At 43.6% G+C, this 19,317-nt stretch overlaps 1 protein-coding gene and 1 non-coding gene across 4 annotated transcripts in view; both read right to left on the reverse strand.

The window, feature by feature from the left end:
- Positions 1-345: 345 nt before the first annotated feature.
- Positions 346-19,317, reverse strand: part of LOC121594698 (bifunctional heparan sulfate N-deacetylase/N-sulfotransferase) — a 182,857-nt gene continuing 163,885 nt past the window's right edge. For all 3 annotated transcript variants that reach the window (XM_041918305.1, XM_041918303.1, XM_041918304.1), the window contains 3 exons: positions 3,457-5,305; positions 3,034-3,383; positions 346-2,965 (listed from right to left, as the gene is read on the reverse strand). In XM_041918305.1, coding sequence (XP_041774239.1) covers positions 2,863-2,965; positions 3,034-3,383; positions 3,457-5,305 — 2,302 coding nt within the window. In that variant the 3' untranslated portion in view covers positions 346-2,862. The remainder of the gene's footprint in view (positions 2,966-3,033; positions 3,384-3,456; positions 5,306-19,317) is intronic.
- Positions 13,524-13,595, reverse strand: Trnah-gug. Its single transcript has one exon. It is a non-coding gene; the product is annotated as a tRNA-His (tRNA).

Here is a 19,317-nt window from a genome sequence, read left to right on the forward strand (position 1 = left end):
TCATGCAGCATTGAACGCAAGCTATCGATTACGGTTACAAAACGGTTAGTTTTAAATGTATTGTTAGAAAATTGAAATATTTCTTAAGTTGTGTGTGTGTTTCAAACATTTCCGACGAAAATTTCAAAGTTATACACGAATTTATGTTTCGTAGAATTACACCTTCCATTCAGTTATACAATAACGGCAACGTTTGTGGAAAGTAGAATTAAACAAAACTCTTAACTGATTTAAACATTCAGTTACTTAAAAGTAAAATTGAACAATTAACTACTTCATTAATTCAAAATTAAAGCAAACGAAAATAATTTCTTTCAACTTGAATTAAACACACCAACCACTTGCTTCATTTGCATTGATGCCTTTTTATCCCATGGAATCGCGACGGGACAGTGTGACACGAGTTTTATTGCATTGTTAGTCGGTATTGAGAAAACAATGTAATAATGATTTGTTTCTCTTTCTTTATTTTTCGGCCACTTCTGGGCACAGAGTTTCTCGCAAGTAAGATGATGGTTTTCCTTTGGGGCTTATTACATACTACTACTGCTGCACATCTGTTCACCATTTCGGCATTTCTCTCTAGACCAGCAAAGCGAAACGACCTGTTGTGTTTGGCCGCGGCCGATATCTTACACATCGTATATGGTACACACAGGCACACACTGCTTCCTGTTGGTGTCGGGATTTTCAATTCAGAGATAATGCCCTATGTATGTACACGGTTTGTTTTTGCTTTGTAACTTACATTATTCCACGGTGCATTTATAAGGGATCTCACACTATCTGATGTTGATTTTTAGCTGCATCTCGTTTTATTTAATCCAAAGCGTTTGCTTCCTATTTCTAGCTTTCTCCGTCTCTCCCTCTCGTTCGAACGAAATATCACCCTTTGTAGGCTTTAATCGTTCCACTCGCTTCATTTTGATCCTATCTAGTACTTTACATGGTGGCACGCTGGCACACTGACCCGCTCGTGATGGCGAGCACAAGTACAACGTAATTTTCGTACCGCTTTACACACATACAAACGCTTGCAATTATTGTATTTGCACCAAGAAACGCGTCTGGGAATAAGGTGACTGACGAACGGCAAAAGCTCTCTCTCTCTTTCTCTCTCTCTTGCTCTGTATGCTGTATTTCTTGCATTAGTTTGTAACGTTTTTAGGAGAAATAAATATTTCACTTCTTTTCGATTTATTTTCTTGAGCTGCCGACAATGGAAAAAAACATCCAGTTTTTACAGTACTTCTATAGTTCCCCATTTTCCGGTTCTATTTGAGCTCATTTTAGCATCGCTATCTTATTGTTTGTTTTTTGCACTCCCTTCCTCATTATTTCATTCCGCTTCTCGATATGTTAATAATTTGCTTTCGAATTTCGATTTGTAATTTGCTTTAGTTTGGGGGTGTATCGTTTCTTTTGTTTTCCCACTGTTTTGTTTTGTTTTTGGTATGCTTTGTATCTATACCCTACGAACGCATAATCGCCCACACACTCTCCACTCACTAACGATAATTGAACATTTTTGTCCCTTTTACATTCTTAAGCGCTTCCGGAAAAGCGGCTCCAATTATCGCCCATTGCTTGTGGCGTGTGGCGTAATTAGGAAAGGGAAAACATGGGCAACAGAATTGATTTCATAAAATTAACTCATAAAAAAGAATTTAAGTACCATTTGTGTGTGAATCATGAACATCAACAGAAAGAAAAACCAAACAACCAACAAGCACAATGCAACTTTACCTTACCTCGCTATAAGTACTGGCATTACATCATTGTGTATTGTATTGGCTGTTGATTCCTGCTTTCACGGTATCTCTCTCTCTCTCTATTCCTGGTTTACTTATTGATTGATAAACTATGAGGTGTTGCTTTCTTTTACGATAAAATTAAACCTTTGCTTAAACGAATTAGTGGCCTTCGATATGCATACAAATAATTGGTCAACTTTTCTGTCGCGTAACACAATCTTCTGCCCTTGTTGTACTAACGAGTGGAGTGTTAAACCAAAAAATGTTAAAACAAACGATACAGTAGGAAAATATAATATCACTTACATACTTATATGGCTAGGATGGCCGCATCACCGCGCACTGCGTACTGGTTGGTTCTGCACTTGTTTTAGAGCTTCGTTTGGTGCTAGAGCTGTTCAGTTCCGAATAAGGGTGCTGCATCGACGCACCGTGATATCGAGAGACCGGATGCGAAATTATACCGTAGTGACACAACTCAAACAGTTTAAATACACACGCTAGCAGCTGCTGGTTGCTATTGTCGAAGATTAGAACAGATTGAGGTATTTTTTTCTTCTCTAAAATATAGTTAATAATTTGCTCCGTTTTATACATTATTGCTCCGACGAAGAAAGGATAGTCAAAATAAAAAAAAAACATGCGCATTTCACCCGAAACACGATGTGTTAAAACCAAAAACGGCAGCTTTTCAACTCTTTCTCCTAATGAGGCTAACGTTACACACGTATGCGCACACAACGACTAATAACGAAGGAACCGACGTAATACTACGTAAAAAATGATACATCTTCCTCCACATCACAGCGGTTCATGGACAGCGGGAAACATTCTGACTGACTGACTGACTTAACAGAGTTCTCTCTCTCCTTCTCTATTATAACATCTTACAACATTCCTGCAGTGCATTAATCCAACGTCGATACTACTTTTTTATACAAAGCTGTACAGTTACTATGCCTTCACTAGTGCTGCTGCCACTGTACATTCACTATCTCACTCTACCCGCTTAGGACCCGCACACAGCTGCTTTACGCTAAAAAGTAGTGGAATATATGTATGTATATGCGCCCGTTTAGGCGTCGTCACGCCGGTGTCGCTACGTTCGTTAAGAAGTCACCGATAGGTCCTCCTTCAGCCACTGGGGAATTGGTCGCGAGCCAAGCTTCTTCAGCAGCTTCACCAGCGCTTGGTTGTGAATGCGGTAGTACCTGCACGGGCGAGAGAGCAACAAGGCGTTAGTAATGCACGACTGTGTGAGCACAACTTAGCCACATACTTTTGAAGCATTTTTGCACTCCGATCGTCCATCGGCGGATACTGGCGACCTTTCGACTTGCCGAGACACTTGTTCCGATTGTCCGACACCACCTGGCAGTAGAAACCCTTCTTATTGTCGAAGCGCAGATGTCGGCTGTAGTCGAACGGTGGCAGCTTCAGGAAGCGCTGCAGATCGTTCATCACCGTGACCGGGTTCGTCTTGAGCTGCTCCCCGTCGATGATGTACAGCTGCTGCGGCGGGTAGCAGGCGAGCCATCGTTCCAGGTGCTGGGCGTACTTGCCCGGGTTGAGGCAGCGGTTGCGCAAATCTCGCAGCGCTTTCGGTTCCGCTTCCGAGGCAGTTATGACCTGGAACAATTGAAAACAAAACAAGAAATTAGCATTCTGCAAGGTACAACCTATCTCAATATCATTTATCTACCTGATAAAAGCTGTAATTATTCGCGATCGGATCGCCGTGCGCTTTAATGTGCTGATACCACGAGTACGCTCGTTTCGCGGGCGATATCAGTATCGTAACCAGCTGCGCCTTGGGCAACAGCGCGTGGGCCCGCTTCGGCACCAGCTCGCCGTCGAAGTAGGTGGCCGACTTTTCGAACATAAACTTATCGTCCGTATCGTTCGGTTGCAGCGGGAAAAAGTTCAAATACCAGTCCAACCCCCGGTAGTAGTTGTTGCCGTTGAAAAACTGAATCTCCTCGAACGTGTCCGAGTTCGGCAGATTGCTCGCCACCGCCGGATGCATGCTCAGAAACGTGTAGAACGCGGTCGAGCCCGTCTTCTGCGGCCCTAGCCCGAGCAGCTTCGGCAGCGTCGTTCGTCGCTTGTTGCCCGCCCATATCTTCGCATGGCGCGGATCGTCCGCCGGATTGCCCCAGATCGGATCGCGCTCTTCCGGGTGCAGCTTAAAGTACAGCTCGCCGAGCTGCAGCGGCGGCACGGACGTAAGCTTCAGATTGGTCCAGCAGCGCAGGAACTTAATCACCGACTCGAACGTGTACAGCGCCAACCGATCATTGCCGTAGTTGGACATGTGCGTCATGAAGATGTTGATCGGATTGTACACGATCGTTTGGAACAGTTCGCCGCCCCGGATCGATTCGTCCAGCTTGTCCCGCCCGCCCGGATAGCTGTCGATGCAGATCGTGTGCGTAAACAGCCCGCACGTTTGCCGGGGCAGCACCATAATGTTGCGGTGGATAAAGCCACGCCGCAGCCGGGCCGGCCGCAGATGGGGATACTCTTCCGTCGAGGTGACCTTAATGTTCCACACCTTCTTCCACGCGGTGTAGAGCAGTTCGTGCGCCGGATACACGCCCGAATGGTGCGGCGACACCGAGTACCCCGAGTCGGTCGGTATGCCGTGCTCCTTCGCAAAGTCCTTGTTCAGCATCATGTCGTTCATCAGCTGCGTCACGTTCTCGTACAGATGCGGCTGCTGGTGGTTCCACATGTGCGAGAACCAGTTGAACTGGGCCACGTTGCGCAGCAGCATATCGTCGCCCAGGTTCTCCTCGTGCGTCCCGTGATGGAAGTACTTGCCCGAGAAGCCCAGATTGAACCGGAACCCGGGCACCATCTCGCCGATCCGGTTCTGCGTCGCAATCAGCGCGTGCACATCGTCCGGCTTGAGGCGCGTACCCTTTTCGCCCACGAAAATGTCGTCGATGTCGATCAGGATGCGTCGCTCCAGGTTCAGGCTCAGCTGTCCGTGGCTGAGATACGACAGCGAGTCTAGGAACAGCAACCGATGCAGCCAAAACTTTAGCCCCGACCCGAACAGTATCCGCTGGATGCCATCGAGCTGGCCGTGATCCTGCAGTACGGTCGCGAGCGGTGGCTGCGCCACCCCATCGGTCGGATAGTCCATTACGTTCTTTTGCGCCCACTCGAGCGGCTCGTACCCGCTGTGGTTGTGCTGGAAGATGGCCCAATCGTTGCCGGGCAGCGGGCCCCAGGCCGTATCGCCGGCGCGCGTTAACCGCAGGACGGGCGAACCAGGGTTTAGGCTTGCGTCCCGCAGCCGCAGGTTCGTGTGCACGTACAGCGGGAAGCCGCGCAGCTGGGCACCGACCAGCGTTTCCTCGCTCGGGCTCACGAACCCGATGATGCCGACGGAATAGTCCCGGCAGTACTTGTCCAGCAGCTGCCGGTTCCAGTTGTCCATGTTGAGATACTTGTCCAGGTTTTCGAACACGATCACACCGTACCGGCCCTTGTCCTGGTTGGTTAGCACCGGCAGGCTTTTGCCGGCCACTTCCACTTTGTACCTTTGAAGGGAAGAAAGAGAGAACATTATTAGATATTTAATTAAGTTGACTGATTTACACTGCATTGTGGTGATGAATATGTTGGTTTTTTGTATCGAATAGCAGGAAAACCGCAAATACAGACCGTCAACCACAAATAGTTGGCCACAAACACGTCATTTATTGTACAGAGAGGGTTTAAAACGAATCGACAAACACAGCCAGACGCCTCTTTTTTGCCATTTAATCATTCAATCCATCAACCATCTCCACACAACATTAGCAGTAATTATATGTTGTTCACAACTAAGTGTTTTCCAATCAGTGATTATTGCCTTTATTTAGCTTTTTCAATGAGCTTTTCTTGACACCTTTCAAACGTTTGTGTGTACTGTTTTTCCTATTTGATGTATCGTGGGAGTGATTTATCCACTTATACTACAAAACACTTGTGTAAAAGTACAAAAAAAAGCACTCGAAAAATGCCCACAACACTCTCTTCATCAATTTATCTTCATTCCATCCTCCAAAAAAGAAAAAAAAAGCTCATTTTTAATAAAAATTTCCATTTCTACGATTGCAATTACGGGTGGGGCAGCCCGTTTGGGGCGTGGGGAAAATAAATCCCCAGCCCACGGTTGGGATGGGTGTTTGTGCTTTTGACACAATAATTCACCATTGCCATTGCCTTATCGCCTTTATCAACTGCAGTGCGCGCAGTCGAGCGAGCGAGAGAGAGAGAAAGAGAGAGTGGTTTGGATATGATTTATATCAAACGTCTCTATCTTTGCGCCCAGTTTTCCCACCCACAATCCACCCCACGGGACGCAGAACATATTAATCTTCATTCGTATGGTCAGTTCGTATTTTAAGGCCCGAAACTTTAGGTCCATTTTCGGGGGGAAGCGCAAGCAGCGAAGAAGATGTATGCAGATGAGGACGAACATTTTCCATTTTCCGCCCCATACTAATGACAATTTCACCGGCCTCCCTCCATCGCACGAAATTACTTTCCGGCTGTCATCCCTTTTGCGGTACGGACAGCCAAAAGACAACCGTCTTGAGACGGGTGTAACGGACCACGAGTGCTCAAGCGCTCGCGAGTTTAATCTTCGTGAATGGAATAGCTCGTCCTTTCCGAGCTTGGCGTTCCTTGTCGGCAAGTGGAACCGAGAAATGCACAATTAATTCAGCACGATACCTATTTTTGCACATGTGGCCACGGGCCTGTCTTTTATCCAACCCCTGCAAGCAAAGCTCTCGTGTGTGCTTCCGTTTAACTGCTCCAAGGTCGAAGTTTTCCTTTCGGGGTTTGAAAATTACATCGTTCCGGGGGAGAGAGAGAGATCCGGGAGGTATTAAAATGTCCATTCTCTGATTCCGATGTCCTTGTGTGGCGTCGTATCCAGCATGTCCCTTGTACTTGCCCACCAAACGGCCTGGATATGATTCAATGCCGCAGCGAACCCATCGTGTCCGTGTGTTGGGGCCAGTAGCTCGACGCACGGAAGTCAACATTGTTTGCTCACGGTCTAATGCTCCGTCCACAAGGGGAGTTGCTGGCTAGAAGCTGGAACTGGTCGTTTTGTTCTTGTGTGTACAGTGCCACACGACCCGTGCGCTCTCCATCGTACCGAAAACCGAAGCACCGAGAAACCGGTCGTGGCCATTGGGTTGACCATAATTCTTGCCCGCAGGCAACGAAGGGCAACAGAGACCGCGGCAGGAAGCGCGGAGAGCAAAATTCATATGGGCGGAAGCGTCTCATAAATCCTGGCCGAGATTAACTGCGTATAGAGTGTATGCCGGGCGCTCTCATTTGTATTCGGGAACGTAAGCACCACTAAATACATTCACGATCGTTTTACTAACCGCTGACCGTTTGAGTGAACCACAGTAGGGACACGGTTGGGCGGGGAGAGGACAGCAACGGTCGGTCGAAGTTTCGCAACGGGAAATCAGAATTAAAGAGCAGATTTTTGGTCAATCACAAATGCATAATATTTAAGGTTCATATGCATTCTATAATTCTAAATAAGATATGTTCTGCTTAAAGCAAAACAAGAGATTAATGTTTGTAAATTACATTTGTTTTTTTCATTTTATGCATTTTCTACTTGAATCTTTTTACACATATTTAAGTTTTTAAATGTTTTGTTTTGATACTTTCGATATCTACAAGCCTCGTTTATTTTGTCTTATGCTATTTAATCTGATTTTTCAATTTTTATTTCCCTTTATCTGCTTTGTGCATGTGATTATCGTTAGTTCGCTTTTTTTTTGTTATTCTCATTGATTTACTGTTTTGTATTGTTGTCTTTTTGTATTTCTTCACCATTTTATGTTCTTAAATCTTCTTGCCCCTTTTCTAGTTTATTATTTTGATATAATGTTTTGTTTTGGTGTCTTTTTGTCTGTTATCGTCTTTCTTTCCGTTTTACCTCTTTTGTCTCTTTCTATTTTACTATTTTGAATAAATGTCTCGTTTTGGTGCCTTTTTGTCCATCTTCACATTTCATTCTTTTTTACCTTTTTTGTATTTTTCTAGTCTTTTGTTTGTTTGTTTGCTGTTTTGTTTTTTTTTCGTCTTATTTCTCTTACTTTATTTACCTTAACGTTTGCATACATATATTATCTGTTTGTCTCATTTGTGGCCCTTGTATTGCTTACTCCCTGGTTGAATTTAATCCTATTCTTCCTTTAAGTGCTTTAACTTTTTTCACCAGTCCAGTATTGTAGGCGATGCTAATGTTTGAATATTCCATTTTTGTGGAATCATAAATCACAACATTCCATAAAAAAGAAAACCCTAACTCTGGGAATTTTCTCTACGAGCAACCCCCTTAAATCACATCATTAACAAAACCCATCAAATGTATTGTCATAAAATGGCTCCAATAATACAAAAAGTTAATTCTAAAACAAAGCAAAAAAAGTAAAAATAAACGAACAACACACCATGCGCCTATCAGTATTATGTCGCGCAAACGGGGCCGTCATAAAATCCTCCCATTAAATCTATTTCTGTGCCGTGATAGCGGTCAACAGAGCAGCAACAAAAACAAAACCAACAAAAAAAAGGTAACCATAGTTAACACGCGCTCGTAAACTGTTGCAAAGGACGCGCTGGCAAATTAATGCTGAATACAAAAGTGCATGTTATACATCACGGTAATAAAGCACGGTTTTTATGTACCGGACCAAGAAGGGTGGGGGGTCCCGTTCCCGTTTGCTGGTCAGCATGGACGAGCAGATCACAGTGCTCATTCATTCTAATGAGTGCTTACCACGGAGGAGCGCTTGCTCATCCCGCTGCTCATCATTTCATGGACAGTTTACGGGGTACGGCGACACAAAATCGTTCGCGTCACCCGTTCGGGGAGTGATAGAGAGAGGGAGAAAGTTTATTTTATATATTTAAAAAAAAACTGTAAAACTACCAGCATGCTCCTGGGAAAGCAGCCATCACTGGGCTGGAGGCCTGGCGGGTGTTTGTCATTGGGAAAGTTTTGATTTATTATTATGCTAATTGAGTGCTCGCGCGTTGTCGCCTTTTTTCAACACTAAAAAGCTCCGCCAGCCACTGCTACTTTACACCCCACCCCTTTCAAAGCTCGTGCCCCTTCCTATCCTACCCCATGCTGGGAGAGAATTCTTTGGTCACACTTTTCACACACCTCGCACACTAACGGAAAAGCTCTCAATCGGGGCAATGATTTTCTTCACCGAGGTCGACCGGTTGTTGAGGCGACGATGATGATGCAGCTAAAAGTGATATTTATTTACCCCCCCCCCCCCCTTTCTCTAAGAACTTTGGCCGAGGGGGGGAAAGATGAAGAAATTGCAGAGCAAGATGATGATGATATTGCAGAGCAAAAAGGTAAAGGAAACAGTGCTTGCCACTTAGGCGAGAAGTTTGAGTGGATTTGCACAGCATTGCTGCAAGGGGGGGAAGGGAAGGGGAGAGGTAGATTTATGTTAATTAAGTAGTTCGTAATTAATCACACCTCACCCCCACACGGAACAGCAAAAGGGCATCGAAAGTGCTCTCGGTGGGTTTTTTTTCTTTCTTCCCCTTTGTGCTTGGTTCCTTGACACCCGGCGGAAGGAAGTTAGTTGGCCGCTGCGTCGGGCAAGGTTACGACGTTCGTGCGGTCGGTATGGTTGGTACAAGAAAAAAAAAGGTACTCGAAATGATTTGACGGATTTTAACACTGAGCGTAAGTGCAGAAGAAAAGATCAGCAGTGAACAATAATGCTTAGCTAATGCTGCAAAGAGGTTTCACGAAGGACACAGGGAGTATTGAATATTAATTTTTTTTTTTTTGATGAAATCTATAAACTTATCCTTTTTTTGGGATGGAATTGGGACTGAGTTCTTTCAAACTTATCACCAAGAAATCTTGGTAAACACAACGCTCTTCGAAAGGCTTTAAATAACGGATGAAACAAACGCCTTTGCGCTTTAAAAGTACAGCAAAACATACCATTTTTCATAACACACGTCTTGAGCTGGAAAGAAAGCTCATGCCATTCCAAGCGTATAGAGGCCACGTATGGTAGACCAGAAAGAGCACAAGGAGTCGCTACATATCCATTTCTCGGGAATGGGACTGTACTGCCAGCACACCGTCAGCACAACACGACGCGCTTTCTGCTATAATGCTTGCGTGTTATTGTCACCGTAATGTTGCGTATCGAGCACACACACACATACACACCCATGAAAGACCTTCACCACTAGAGAAAAGACAAACGATGTCCGGCAGCTTAAGAAAAGGAAATAAAATGTACCACCAGCTCACACCGGGCTGCCACAGAGCACCAAGAAAAAAAAGGACCAAGAATTTATCGTACCAGCAACGTCCACAAATGGTTCTCTCTCCCTCTCTTGTCGGTACATCATACAGTTGTTGAGTGTTGTTGGTGTGGCAAAGGGTGGGGCAAAAATATGAAATATAGATTTTACTAAACACACTCGCACCAGTGACACAGCCCATTTGCTTCCGTGTGGTGTCATCGTCTTGAGCGGAAGAGCAATAGCCATAAGTGAGCAGCTGCATTTATCAAGATGCGTACCAAAAGGGTGGACACAACATACTACGACGCCGTCTATCTAACGCAGTGCTCTCCCTCCATTATGGTAACTCTTTCGAAATGGCGATTAAGGCAGAGAGGTACAGAGACGATAAATCCGTAAGGACTGGACTGTACAAACGACTATATTAAATAGTGTGCTGTTTGGTGAAAGCTCTATTAAACTTTGTTGATGCATGAGTTTACTGATATTGGGGCCCTTCGCGATTCTAGTCATCTTTTTTGTATGGAGTTTGACAGTTGAAGGCTGAAATCATGTCAACACTCCATACAAAACCGCACACAAAGCTAGTCTGCGATTTTCAGTCTAGGTTATTTTAGCCTCAAAGCCAGAATTAAATTCGAGTACCTGCTCGAAAAAATTGGCAAAACAAGGTGGATCGTTAAACATTGCGAGGGTTGCAAGTGGTATCATCTGCTAGAAATTTTATGGTATTTTAAAATAATCTTTATTTTTTCGTCGAAAAGATCACCATTTCCATTTTTGATTTTTGCAAAATAAAATGTCAAAATTTAGGTGTTTAGTATGCAACAAATCGCACTGTTATACCGGCTCTCGGGGGGCTATAATTATATCTGCTATAACTAGGGGCGAAAAACCTGCCTAGGTTTGCAAGCTGTGTTTTCATTTAGGTGTTTTCATTGTGGAGATGTTTTCATTTATCCCAAGGTGCATTAGAGAGATCAGGTGGAGGAATCCAGAATCAAAGTGTATGTAGTCCAGGTGGTCTCATAGCATGGTTTTTATAACCAAATTTGTACATCATTTTTTGACAGAACGGGTTAAAGCTTTTGCTAAAACAGGCTTTCTAGTAGCTTGACGTATACACAAAACACTCTTAAAATCTTCATTCAGAAGCAGAAGCGATAAAAATCCGTCTTCTACAAAAATCAGCAACACATACACCTTGGTATAAACCCACCTATATTCTATACCCACTTTGATAGCTGCTCCAAAACTGCTATACAATGCCAACGGTTGACAGGCTGAAATTTAAGCCTTTGATCTAAAAACGGAAAGGTGCCCATTAATAGCACTTATTTATTAACATGATATAAATATAGTATATTTTCAGAGCAAACTTCAATATTAAACGGGATTTTGCCTACGCCTTATGACATGCAATCAAAGCTGTGTATTTATTCAGGCAGCTAGCAGGGGAATAAAGATTGATGATCCTTTATTTGCTTCCAACTCCACTTTGAAACGTGTCCGATCATGCGGGAGTAAACGCCGGTACCAGCATAAACGACCCTAAAGCGAGCTCCACACATAATTTGCTCCACTTCATCCAGCATCGTATGCAGTGTACAAACAAATACAGGATAGTGCAGTAGTAGAGGAAAAATAAAACGCTACGATCACGGAACATAACACACGCCCTGCCATGACATCCTTTCGCCCCTTTCAGCTTAACGAGCCGTGATGCAGAGTAAGGATGCAATAATGCATCTCACTTTGCTTGGTGAAGGGATAAAGCAGTGATTATACGGCAGGCAAGTAGAGCATGGGGGGGACACTATCAACAATTCAATTACAGGCTCGCTTATCGAATATTATCGACGTACAGGAAACGAAGCGTAGCAGCGTTTATATTAAGCTGTTTGTGATTTTAAAGGGTTAGGAAAGAAGGACCCATAAGTGACGTATGACGGCACTTGATTGTATATAATGTCGTTGAACATTCACTCTACTAAAAACGCCAAGGTGTTAATATAAATATGTTAATATATATTATGTTAATATAAATAAACAGCTTTATTCCACAGTCCAGAAGGGTGATTTAAGGCAATTCAATATGTAATGTCATTTAAATTTACTGAAAAAACCACAAAACACAGGATCAAAAAGCTTACAAGTCTGCCCGCCCATCAATGGACACATCACATTGCATCGGTGACTCGCGGGTCGAGTGAATCGAAAGGCCAACATTCTTACATGAAAAGGTTGGTGAAAAGCTATCGAGGATATAGGCGCATCCTTCACGCCTCCCTCGCCACACTGACCAATTTGCACCGTTTGATGGGCCGGAATTAAAATCGAATCATTTACCAACGGCAGGTCAGGCAGAAGGCATCACCTCTCCCAACTCCAAGAACGGATGAATAAATGACGAAGTGCAGCGTGGCTTAATAAACTCCCATCCAACGACCACTATAGAGGAGCAGGACAGGAGAGAGCAAAGCAAGATGAGTGAAAAATTAAATCCAATCCAATGTTTTTAATGGAGTGTAAAATCTGGGTGTGTGTGTGTGTGTGTGTGTGTGTGTGTGTGTGTACCATCACAGTTGATGGCAGTGCCACCAGAGCTTAATTGAGTGATGTAAACGTGCATAAACGCGGCCAGCATACAGTAGCAGAGGGCAGCAGAGAGAGAGAGAGTCATTATGATGATGATGTTTGGCAGCACGAAGTGGCTGATGCGTTACTAAACCCGGGGTAGGAGTGTTCCAAACGGCGGAGGGAGCTGCTTTACACGAACGGTATTATACAGCAAAAAAAGGGGGCGCACTCGTAACGAGATCAACAAATCAAAAAATGTGTCGGGTCGTCCCGCGCGCTCTTTACTTGAATTTGTGTAATCAGCCGGAAGCATATGCTTAAATGCATTATTTTAGCGAGAGGGCGGAAAGTGCAGTTGACCATGCTTTAAAGCGATATCAGCAGAGGGTTTTTGCGGGTTTTTGCTACGCTTTTTGGTATGAATTGTAAACTAGGTAGCATCAAAACTGCAAAAGCTCTTTAAGTTATTTTAAAGCAACGAACGTAGCATTGCAATAAACTCACTTTGAAGATGAAAGTTCTTTAAAATTATACCTCTTTTTTATAAATGGTAATGTTAGAAATCAACTTTAAATATGTAGTTACTGATATTTCATTGTGAAATTTTGCTAAATAATTAAAAGCTTCTGAAAACTTAAAACATTTTGAAAAGATTCAAGTATCTAATCATCACAAATTAAACATTCCTGAAGTCTTCAATGACTTAAACCTTAAAATTCAAGCGGAACTATTTGAGTCAATAAATGTCACATTTCATATGATTAGCTAAACAAGCATGTCAATATGTTGATATTGCAAAAAAAAACTATCTCCCCATTCCGTGACAGTGCTCTCTCTTTTCATTTCTGAAATACACACTGCCGTGACCAGGATTCGAACCTGGGTTACTACGGCCACAACGTAGGGTCCTAACCACTAGACGATCACGGCTATCTGGGGTACATACCTACCTACACACTCCATTGCCAACAAAAGCCACCAAAAAGCTCCAAAAGAAAATGCCTCAACTCAACTGCATCGCGCTCAGCTTGAAAACTGGTTCACGCTTAACAAGCAGAAAGAAAGGTGTAATGTGAGCAATCGAATGAAAATAAAAAAAAAACAACCCCTTCCAAGACGCACAACTATCGCGCGCACCACAAAACTCGGCCAGCATCAATTTAGCCGAATCGAAGCGCAAATTAAACTTCACCCCAAACCCAATCACAGCCGACGCTCACGTTCACCTGCAAAGCGGACAGAAAGAACAGGGCAAACCGGCACCGCACCATTATTGACTTCGATGGCTTTAAAGTGAACGAGAGGTAAATTGAAACCAAAAGAAGAAAAAAAAAACAGCTGATTCAAAGGTGCATACGTTCAAACAATACTTTAAAAAACCTCCCTCCCAAAGGCACAAAACCACACGCAGCACACCACAACACGCATCGGTACGCCAATTCACGCCAACTCATCGTTATGCGCTGTGTAGTAGCACGGTTGTGCGCACCTGATACCACCGGCACCTGGCGACACCTGGGAATGGGTTTGCTGTGCCTCGAAAGCCAGGACGAAATGTGGTGCAAAAGCGAACCCAAAACCATCATATGGTTGTACGAAAGTCACACGAACTAAATCGGACAGCTGTCAGGTGAGATTGAGATGGTGGCGGCGGCCACTGCTAGCAGCAACCATTGCCCGATGGTGGGCGATGGTGGAATGCGGAAGTTCCATATTTTATTTTTCAAATACTCCACAAACTCTACCCTCCGCGGGCGCACGGTGAACTCTACAGCAGCCTGACAATGACAGCAGTCAGCTTCATCCTGTGGCTTTCCCGTAACCCCGACGTTCTCCCGTTACAGTGCTCCGAGGCAAAGGGAGGTAAACTTGAAGCGTAACTTTTAATATCACCGATCGACGTGGTTTACATTGCCAAGAATGGCGTGGGGCGTGTGTGTGTGTGTGTGTTGCAAAGGAGAGTAAAAGATGGTTTGTAAGTTTTTCCCACTTTTCCCAAGCAGCCTCACTCACTTCCACCCTCTTGGTGGCCAATTTCTTGCAATCATCTCTAGAGCAACAAGTGCACCTTCGCGTGCCGTACATGAAAAAGGCGCACCGAAGAACGTTGGAGCAGAGAGCGAGAGTTGTAAGAGTTGGAATGATGGAGCAAACAAAAGAAAAAGGAACAGAAAACGCGGGTGGATATAATGGGTTCGTCTTCATACCCGGACGGAGTATGGAGCTTATACTACACCTGGTGAGCCTTGCTGGTTCTTTTACCAGTAGTAGTAGTGAAGTAGTGCACAAGCAGAACAAAACACACCAATCTAAGCATAATGGTAAGGGTGAAACAAAAACAACCGACACACAATGTACCCTTAAAAAAGACCAATGTAAGACCCACGCCAGGGCCTCACACCAAGTGCACTAAATATTGTTATGAAATGCGTTCTCCCCAAGCGGGGTTTTCATGCTGATGTCTATTTTCAAGTGGAAGCCGCCGCCGACGAGTGGTCTAGCAGGGATATGGATAGCTGGCATTAGTGTGTATGTATGTATGTGTGTTTGCAGCTAGTTTTAAGCAGCTCAAAACGAAAAACTTTAAAAAGCCCTCTTCAAACGAAAGCCTTGTTAAAAAATGGAGGGGCACTTTTGATTGAAAGTCGTAAAATGTGAACTTTTCCTTTGAATAATTTAAGTGAATGAATGAATGAGAAACGTCTTTTTCCCTGTTAGTGGAATGTGTTTATGTGTGTTTATTATCTCTTTTTGTTGGCCCCTAATGACCGTCGCATTCATGTTAGACCAATGCAGACTAAGCTAGAGCTTGATAGAGTTGGGGTTTTTTTTGCAATTGCACCACTTATCTGAATAGTCATGTCCTTCTCCTAGGCCTCCTTAGAACCTAACATTTTATAATAAGCTCTTTATGTGCTACAATCCCATTCACAGTTACATTGAATGCATTTACCATTAGTGTGCAGTAGGGATGGGAAGTAGATTTGTGTGGCTCCGCAGTTTTCTGGAATCGATTCCGGATAGTAAGTCCGAAATCAGTTTACGGAATCGATTCACATCGTAATCGGCTTCGGAATTGGTACCGGAATCGGAATCGGGTTCGGAATCGACTCCGGAACCGGAATCCGTTCCGGAATCGAAATCGGCTCTCTAATCGGAATTGGCCCCAAAATTAGAATCGGCTTTCTAAAGGAATCAGTTTCGGCATCGCCATAAAAATAGGCGCTTGGGTCCAATCATACTACGTATTGATAAGCGCAAAAAATCACAATTTAGTAGTAAAAGATCCATTGGAGATCATGGAGATTCCCAGCCTGATTTCGCTTCTAAAACTTCTTTTTTCAATTCAAGAACTAATTCAAATTCCGGAGCTAGTTCTAATTCTGGAGTCAATTATGATTCCGTTATCGGAGCAACTTGTGATTCCCAGTTCAATTCCGATTCCGGAGCCGATTTTGATTGCGGAATCGGCTCTGGAGCCAACTCCGGAATCGACTCCGGAGTAAACTCTGGAACCGACTCCGAAGTCTACTCTGGAATCGGCTCCGGAATTAATTCCGAACACGGAATCGAAAATCGGGTAGGCCGAGCTCCCGCCACTAGTGTGCAGTAACCGTTAAAAAGGAAATACGAAGCGTACGAAATTTAGATAAAAAGGATATAATTAATATGGCTTTTGAAGTAACGAAGAGATCTAAAATCAAATAAAGTTATTGTAATGATCTTTTAGGAGCCTAGGGGAATAGCTTTTTCTTTCTTTCTTTCTTTCCTTCATTGAATTGGAGCATTACCAGTTTTGATTAAAATTGAACACATTGGAACATGGTTAATTGTTGTTTTTCATTGAAATTAGTTATGTTCCTAAGAATAATTAATATGTTTGATGACTTAAATTAATTTAAAAATTTGAATATTATACATATTTGATGAGTTGGATTGATGTTAACTTTTGATGTGTAAAAGCAACAATTACACGGAAAGTCAAACGGACTTTTTACCCATAATTGATGCTGGTTGGTAATGATAAATAAACCAGGATTCATGACATTCGTGAAATTAACGCACGAGACAATAATAAACTCATCGTTAATTAAAAATAGGACAGCGAAAGGTTACGAATCAATGATGATAAATGTTACACTGAAGTACTATACGATTGGTTAAGCAAACTTCAAGCGAAAAAGTTTCATATTAGCATTATGGAAAAAAGACTGTAAAATAAATTTAAACAGGGAAACCCCCTCACAAACGCACACATTCCCAGAAACCGTTAGCTGGTAGAATGATACATCAACTTTTACCCATCTGCACGACCTCTTTTTTGATAAATTTTTCATTAACCACCTCCATTTCCACATTCTACGAGAGAAAGAGGGTGGAAAAGCACATACCGTGTAACACCAAACGGATGAGTTTTTATTTTCCATGTTACCGGTAAAAATTATTGTTCCTGCACACACGCACACACGATAAAGGTGAAACCTCATGTTCCAGCTTCCCGGTACGGCGTACGCCGAAGAGTGCACAAGGCACCGGCACACACACATTACGAACTGAACCGTCAGTGCGGAGAAGCTCAGGTAAAATGTGATGTTGGAAAGCAAAACTTTTCCTTCACCTCAACTTCTTCTCGTCAGAACTTTCGCACGGTTTCGGTGCGCCATGGTGGAAAAGATATGATGCTATTATAAGTAGCGGGTAGCGCACTCAAAGAAAGTAAGAAGTAAAGCGGCGTGGTACGGCAAAATTGGAGCAAAATGCGAGTCTCCCTTGCACAAGGCAAATACAGGGGACGCGTTCAAGATGCTTCTAGGTGAGCAGGCCCCATATTTTGTTAAAAAAAATTGCTTATTCTATTGTTCTATTGCACGTGTAGGAAAGATACGCTCAGGTTCGGTGGACCTGTGTTTGCGTGATATGTGCCTCAACTGCTTCGACATAGAACACGGGAAACGCGCGTCCTAGAAAAGGTCGCGAAACGTGTACCGTAAACTACAGTAATGAGCAAATAAAAAACGCACGAAAAGTATGTAGCCGGCGGGAGAGCCATGGTGTGCTCCGGAGAAGCCCGCCACGATCCTAACCGCATGTCTGCGATTAAGCGATGGAATGAGACGAAAACCGCGAGTACGCGTGTGACTAACGGTGTGCGCCTTTGTGTTTACAAAAGTGTGTAACAAAATTGCGGCACAATAAATTATGTTTGCTCTCCCTGGGGCTACCGAGAGGAGCACTCGTGAGTCTGTCTGCGTGATGCATCGCATGATCTTTCGCATGCTCACTGCCGCCGCACTGAGAGAAGATCTGAAAAAACGGAACCCCGTACTCGCGCGTACGGTAATGTCGTACACTACCTCAAGGATTTCCTTTTTACCGAAAGCTTGGAGGACCAGAAAAAAAAACAAGTGGAAAAGCAACGGCACTACCCAGACAAGAGGGTTTTGGGCGCTTTGATGTGCTGCAAATTCGAGACGGTATTTAAATTTTATACCTTCATCGGCAGCTTAAAAAATTTACATCTTCACATACGTGGTTTTGTCCTTTTCCTCAAGCAAACCCGCGCAGTACACAGTAGCAAGCAAACAAGAGCAACAAAAAAAACAGGCACCACAAGTGGTATGGGAAGAAATCGCACAAATCTTCTTTGCTAGTAAGTAGCTGAGCGCTGTTCCGGGCGTGTAAGCAAAAAGAAAGATTTGTGATACCTTTCGCCATGTACAGAGGAGTTTTTTTTTTTTTCGTTCCTAAGATAAAAGACACACATTATACACGCTTTGTCGTGTGGTATAAATTGCTAAAGAAGATCATGTTACAAGCGGATCAGCGGTAAACGGTTCGCTGTCTGGCGAAGACAGTAGGGGGGGGGGGGGGAAGCCTACCAACTTCGAGGCAGCTCGCTGAACCGTTTGGACAGATTCGTGCCATGCCTTATCTTGTGTTGAGGATACATTTCATCAAAACAGCAAGACTGAAGTTGATATGATATGTTGTTGATATTGGAGGTAAAAGTAATTATAATTTGTACGAACATGTGAGCCTCCTCGTGCTGACAAACTTAAAGGTGGTTTACTTTGGTAGATGATAAGCAATGTGTACCAATACATCGTATCTGGTTGAAATGATATATAGACCAACCATAATGATCAAATATGAAATCATGTGGAGTCTTAAAATGCATTTTATATTAGTGTTGGGAGCTCGTAGTCGGAATTACAATTTGCTCCAGAATTAGATTCTACTCGGGACTCAGAATCAGTTCTGGGATTGAAAACAAGTTTTGGAAGCAGAATTAGTTTCGGAATCTCCATGAGAATAAAATGTTTAAAAGATCATTTGGATCATTGGCGACTATCGATACAATCGTTGTTGCATATGATCCAATCGCCTATACTCATAGGGATCTTCAAAGCCGATTTCGAAGCCGATTCCGGAGCCTATTCGGGAGCCTATTCCGGAACCGATTTCGGAGCCTATTCCGGAGCCACTTTCGGAATCAATTCCAGAAAACTTCGAAACTAATCGGAATCGATTAAAACCAAAACTTCATTTTTCCCAACACTTTTGTAAATCAACGAGCAGTTTTGGAGCGCAAGGAACTCGCCATTTTGAACATTCGATGTAGGATGTACATTCACGAGTGCCATTGATGTGC

The sequence above is a fragment of the Anopheles merus genome, chromosome 2L (assembly GCF_017562075.2).
Source record: "Anopheles merus strain MAF chromosome 2L, AmerM5.1, whole genome shotgun sequence".
Classification (NCBI taxonomy): domain Eukaryota; kingdom Metazoa; phylum Arthropoda; class Insecta; order Diptera; family Culicidae; genus Anopheles; species Anopheles merus.